General features: G+C 44.1%; 1 protein-coding gene across 1 annotated transcript; it reads left to right on the top strand.

The window, feature by feature from the left end:
• LOC121976261 (pentatricopeptide repeat-containing protein At3g09650, chloroplastic-like) lies at positions 1–2,580 on the top strand. The gene has a single exon (XM_042528356.1). It carries the CDS (start codon positions 107–109, stop codon positions 2,261–2,263), a length of 2,157 nt encoding a protein of 718 aa, XP_042384290.1. The 5' UTR covers positions 1–106; the 3' UTR covers positions 2,264–2,580.
• The last annotated feature ends 3,653 nt before the right edge of the window (positions 2,581–6,233 follow it).

The raw sequence follows: 6,233 nt of genomic DNA, 5'->3' as shown, positions 1-6,233 counted from the left end.
CATTTGTTAAAGTTTAGGAGGTAAATTGAAAATCCTTATCCCTCGCTCTCGCTTCTTCCTGCCCACTCAACTCGCCCGCCGTCTCAAAACCTGTAGCTTTTGGAGAATGTTGCAGCACGCCGCTGCTCCAGTTCCTCCGCCTTTCAGGCTCAGACCGTCGACAAAACAATTAGACCCGGTTCAGATTCCGGCTCCAAAGATACGAACCCACCTCGCTGCCGCCGGCTCCTCCTCCTCCTCCTCTTCCCTGCCCGTCGCCAGTAGCTCCTTCCAAGACGCAGCACTGCTCTTCCTCCTCCGCCAGCGTAAGACCGAAGAGGCATACCAGGTGTACGCCAGCAGCCCCGTCCTCCCCGGCCCCACCTGCCTCAGCCGCCTCCTCGCCCAGCTCTCGTACCAGAACACCCCCACCGCCCTCACCCGCGCCCGCGCGCTCGTCCGCCGCCTACGCGACGAGGGCAAGCTCCACTGCCTCGACGCCAACTCCCTCGGTCTCCTCGCCGTCTCCGCCGCCAGGTCCGGCTCTACCGCCTACGCCCTTGCCCTCCTCCGCACCATGCTCCGCTCCGGATACCTCCCCCACGTCAAAGCCTGGAGCGCCGTCGTCAGCCGCCTCTCCGCCTCCGAGGATGGCCCCGCCGAGGCCCTCAGCCTCTTCGACTCCGTCCTCCGCCGCCTGCGCCGCGTCCCTGCCATCACCGCCGCCGACGCCCGCCCCGACGCTGCCGCCTTCAACGCCGCCCTCAACGCCTGCGCCAACCTGGGCGACGTCCGCAGGTTCGCTCACCTGTTCAACGAAATGCCGCAGTACCAAGTCGCCCCCGACGTGCTCACCCACAACGTCCTCATCAAGATGTGCGCTAGGGCGGGCCGCAAGGACCTCCTCGTCTTCGCTCTCCGGCGCATCATCGCTGCCGACCTCGTCCCCTGCATCACCACCCTGCACTCCCTCGTCGCCGCCTACGTGGGCTTCGACGACCTGGTAACCGCTGAGAAGTTAGTACAAGCAATGAGGGACGGCCGACGAGACCTCTGCTCCATCCTCATGCACCCACCAGCACACGACTCCTCCATCGGCAGACGCGACGAGGAAGCTGACGCCCTGCTCGAAAAGCTAGTGATGTATCACCATTCGACTGAGGAAGAAGGCGACCAGCCGCTGCTGCCGAAGACCTACAAGCCCGACACCAGAATGTACACGACATTGATGAAGGGATACATGAAAGAAGGCCGAGTGGAGGACGTAGTGCGCATGATCCGAGCAATGCAGCAGGAAGAAGACCCTGCAAGCCATCCCGACCATGTCACCTACACCACCGTCATCACCACCCTCATCAAAGCCGGCGAAATGGACCGCGCGCGGAGTGTTCTCGCGGAGATGGCGCGCGCAGGAGTGCCTGCTAACCTAGTCACCTACAATGTGCTCCTCAAAGGCTACTGCCAGCAGCTGCAGCTCGACAAGGCAAAGGAGCTCATTCGCGAGATCCCAGAGCAGGCGGGCATCGAACCCAACGTCGTCTCCTACAACATCTTGATCGACGGGTGCATACTCATCGACGACAGTGCTGGAGCTTTGGCCTACTTCAATGAGATGCGCGCGCAGGGGATCGCCCCGTCCAAGGTCAGCTACACCACTCTGATGAAAGCTTTTGCTTTGTCCGGCCAGCCGAAGCTTGCTCACAAGGTGTTCGACGAGATGGAGAAGGACCCGAGGGTGAAGCTGGACAGGGTGGCCTATAACATGTTAACTGAAGGATATTGCAGACTGGGGCTGTTAGAAGAAGGTAAGAAAATTGTTGAGAAGATGAGGCAGAATGGTTTCGAACCTGATGTAGCAACCTATGGATGCCTTGCCAATGGGATAGCACTGGCAAGAAAGCCAGGGGAGGCCCTTCTGTTGTGGAATGAGGTGAAGGAGAGGTGCGCCTCATTGCCGCCACTTCGGCCCGACGAAGGATTGCTCGATGCCTTGGCTGATGTTTGTGTCAGGGCAGCCTTCTTCAAGAAGGCACTGGAGATTGTAGCTTGCATGGAGGAGAATGGCATATCCCCAAACAAGACCAAGTACAAGAGGATCTATGTGGAGATGCATTCAAGGATGTTTACTAGTAAGCACGCATCGCAGGCGAGGCAGGATCGGAGAAAAGGGAGGAAGAGGGCGGCTGAGGCTTTCAAGTTCTGGCTTGGACTTCCCAACTCCTACTATGGCAGTGAGTGGAGGCTTGAGCCATCTATCGTGGAGGATGAATACGGAGACATCTAGTTGCTCTGCTCCAATGTGGTTTCACTGCAGAAAGCTTAGTATCAAAACATCAGATTACTCACTTGAAAGGTTTAGCTGTTGAACAAACATATGAAAGGGAAAAATGACTAGATAGGGAACCAATTATCCATACGATAGATGCTGATTCAGTACATTCATATACATATACATCGCTATAGCTGAATTCATAGAAAAGTTCATCAAAGGAAGTCACCTGGCAAAACGTATTCGAGTATGAATCTTGCTGTATGTTGTGTTTATAAGCTGAAATGGCATTAGAAATAAAAAGGTAATGAGCCATAATCTCTGTTGATTCATGAGTCTTTGTTCATGTGTAAATTGCACTAGCACATGATTATTCATTCTGTTATCTTCAGCAACTTTGCTGATGTGAGGAATGCAAGAACCCTAAAACAAGGATTAACTTCTTGGGCTTTATAGACCCTAGAGACCTTTAACACCTAAAACTGCATTTGCCATCTAAGTTTCTCAAGAAAAACTGATATTTGTGTTGACATGATATTACTTGATGTGAAGGTAATGCTATAGGTGTGAATGGTCATAAATCTTGCGTGAACTATGATTTGAGTAGTAGAAAGCAAGTATAATGCACAATTACTCCAATCTCAGACTCATCAGGAATCACCCAATACGACCTATTAACAGCTCAACGTTTTTCAGTTTCAGATATATCTACACTTGATATGAGGTAGATTGATAAACTAAATAAGAGATAAAAGATTCTTTTTTTTATAATCCAGGTATCAATCTCTGAACCAACTAATTTTAAAAGTGACTAGTCCAATCCAATTTTCCATCGATCATCAAAGTAAATCGAGAAGCATGCATGGAGACTCATCCAAGCAGCTAGCGATGTTAGATTTGTCATCCCATTGAAGGAAAATCTCTAGAATGAGCTGTGATTAAAATTCGAACCTTAGATATTTCATTAATCATTTGGAGAGCCTAACCACTGTACCTGTAACCTGGGGGCAAAAAGGAGACATTCTCACTCGTGGAAATAACATCACTTCCCCCAATGCTATATGATCTCTACATAAACCAACAATTTGAAATCTAAAGTCATTAAATGGTATACCGTATTCTTCATCCTCTTAAGACACGAATACCGCTTTTGGCGTTTCATCAGAAAGACAAATGTCCAAGCGACATGAGAATCAATACTTTACCCGGTAAATCTTCATTCCTCTTTTAAACTGATATCCTACGCAATTCAAATTATCCACGACAGTATCTGACTGGAGCTCGCAAACTGATTTTATCGGCCAACTGGCCAAGCTATATATCTCCCGAGTCCTGACATAAAAATATATAAAGGATATCATGTCCATGAAAAGATAAGAAACAAGAACCAATTGAATTTTATGTTATGGCTGCTGAAATTGAAAAAGAATCTTTTTGTTGGAACTCAGATTGTTTGTTTAGGGCACTAGGAAATCCATTTTTCCATGCAAAATCAACAAAATTATCATCGACGACTTAGTTATTGTATAGTATCTTTCACGTCTCAACCACATCCTGCAACCATGTGGAAATACTGGGAAATGAAATATATACCGAATGACAAATGAAGATATATAGCATTGATGTTTTCGAAACAAACTTAGCATACTGATATGCAGGAGCAGCAGGTACCTCTTTGCACTTTGATGAAATTTGTGTATCTTGACAATAAACTTAACTAATTAGCAAAGAACAATACAGTTGGCCTAATTTTGATGATTGATAACTCAACAATATGATAGAGTTGAGTAAAATTATATCACAACTGACGATGCATTCTTCAAATGCAAAATTGAGCAAGTCAAATTTATATATTTGTCTTTGCGATAGGCAATCTAAAGTTATAAATATACATGACTGCATGAATTCAACATGTGTTATAATGACAATGTCTATGATATAAATGGCGAAATCCATTATGCCTACAATACTGTCAAACTAGTTGTGCGATCAACGAATATGTTAAAAGATTAAGAAGGTTTCATATAATCCGATGCAAACTGCAGCTCACTTATTTGATAATTCTTGCTTAAGGAATAATCCGTTTGTGTTTCTGAGTTGGTGGAGAATGAATTTAGAAGATCTTCTGCTGCAATTCTCTTGCATAGTGCATCGCAATTGCTTATCACCTCTGTAAGCCTGCCTTTGAGTTCACCAACATCTACCTGTAATTGATTCATTGCAATATTGATCATTTAGTTCTTCAAAGGGCAAAAAGTATGTAGTCAGACGGCAACAACAACCATCTTCTCCATAGCTGTGAAAATGGAAAAATACTAAATCCTTGAGAATCTAATTCCATAAAAAAAAAAGTGCAATAAGATACTAGAAGGTGGAGAAAGTAAACCTTCAGCCAGACTATTAGCAGTTGATCTCATGTTGGAAACTGAATAATTGAATTGCTTAAGAAGCTTAATTGCCAAAGCTTTGGCAGTATCAATCTTGTTCTCGATCTCTTCCTGCAACATTTGATAGTCAAACTCAAAACATTAACATACTCCATTGTGTACTGACTTTAATCATTATCATTCACAAGGGTATGTTTATGTCATTATACTTGTAGCATTTAAACCATGCAGTAGCTCTACTTTTAGTCATTACATAGTGCCAAAAAATAGAACAATAAGAAAATTCATGGTAATCAAGGAAACATATAGGGTTGGTAATACGAGATATTATGGTAATCGAAGAAAAATGTAGGAGTCAGCTACTAAATGCACTAAATGGTACCTAATTATTGTTGTCAATTATTTTCAAATTGAAAATACCAAAATATATAACAAAGGGGAACCTAGAATTAGCCTTTTTTTGTGATTTGTTCTATCATAGCCAAATTACAACAGACCAAAAAATTCTGCCAACATGTTTCATTTAGCTCAGACCATGATCAAGTAAAGTTGGCTGGAATAGACTGAACTGAAAGAATTTCAATTGGACCGAAATCATGTTTGAGACAACTCAGTTGAGATACAAGGAGCTTGGCCAATGCGAGCCTGGATATGTCAAAATGAATGGAATTCTGAGTGAGTCATCTTCGGAGAAGTCTCAGCTACATAGGCTCACCCTGCATCTCTAAAGGTACTGTAGCAATTCGCCTGTCACTCCCCTAATAACATTGCGCCTGACCCCCTTTCACAGGCCTTAGAGTAAGTGCCCATTCAAAGCTACATGGTTGGAGTCCGGTAATGAGATCCACAGATGTCATATCAACTACCATACATTGTTTTCTCACATAACAAATTACTCTATCACAATTTACAGATGAAACGGCCTCTATACTTCAGTACTTCTCCATAATCCATTGAAGTTAATTCAAGCGAAAAATGTAATATCTTGTTCATACAGAAAGCTATGTTAGCTCAACAATGCATTTACTATCCATTTTATCAGATTGAACCAATAGTAATTTCCATGAGTCTGGATGAAATGGTAGTATAGTACAATGAAGGACTAGATAAATTGTCGAATACGCAGTGCGAACACAATTTAATAATTAAAGAAGTTTGAATAAACAGGATACTAACCGCTTCTTACTGATTTTACTAGCCTTCTCTTCCTGCGACTTGCAGTACACGGAGAAGAGCTCTGACAGAACCTTCGGATTCAAAGTGCCTAATATGAAGAGACCAGCTAAGCATCCAGCAATAACAATGGCAAAAATTAACTGAGAAAGATTAAAATTACTCGTACCTAAATACCATACAGGTACACATTTTACAATGTTTGAACAATTTTAGAAAACGTAAATTAAATGATAAACAAGATCTCTTGATCGAAAATTTGTTAGGGGCCGTTCAGCAACCCTTGAAGTGCAACCAATCAAAACAGTAATCTTTCTCGGACTGTGAATGAACAATTGCGATGGAAAACTATATACAACATTAATGGAGGAAAGAAGCATGGTCACCATACCGAGGACGATGAGGAGAGTTTTCTAACAAGAATA

The sequence above is a fragment of the Zingiber officinale genome, chromosome 4B (assembly GCF_018446385.1).
Source record: "Zingiber officinale cultivar Zhangliang chromosome 4B, Zo_v1.1, whole genome shotgun sequence".
NCBI classification, from domain to species: Eukaryota; Viridiplantae; Streptophyta; class Magnoliopsida; order Zingiberales; family Zingiberaceae; genus Zingiber; species Zingiber officinale.
The sequence above is the reverse complement of the archived record's forward strand: the minus strand, read 5'-3'. Positions and strand labels throughout refer to the sequence as shown.

Excerpts from the sequence above, each read along its gene's own strand:
- LOC121976261 (XM_042528356.1), top strand. The coding sequence starts at position 107 with ATGTTGCAGCACGCCGCTGCTCCAGTTCCTCCGCCTTTCAGGCTCAGA.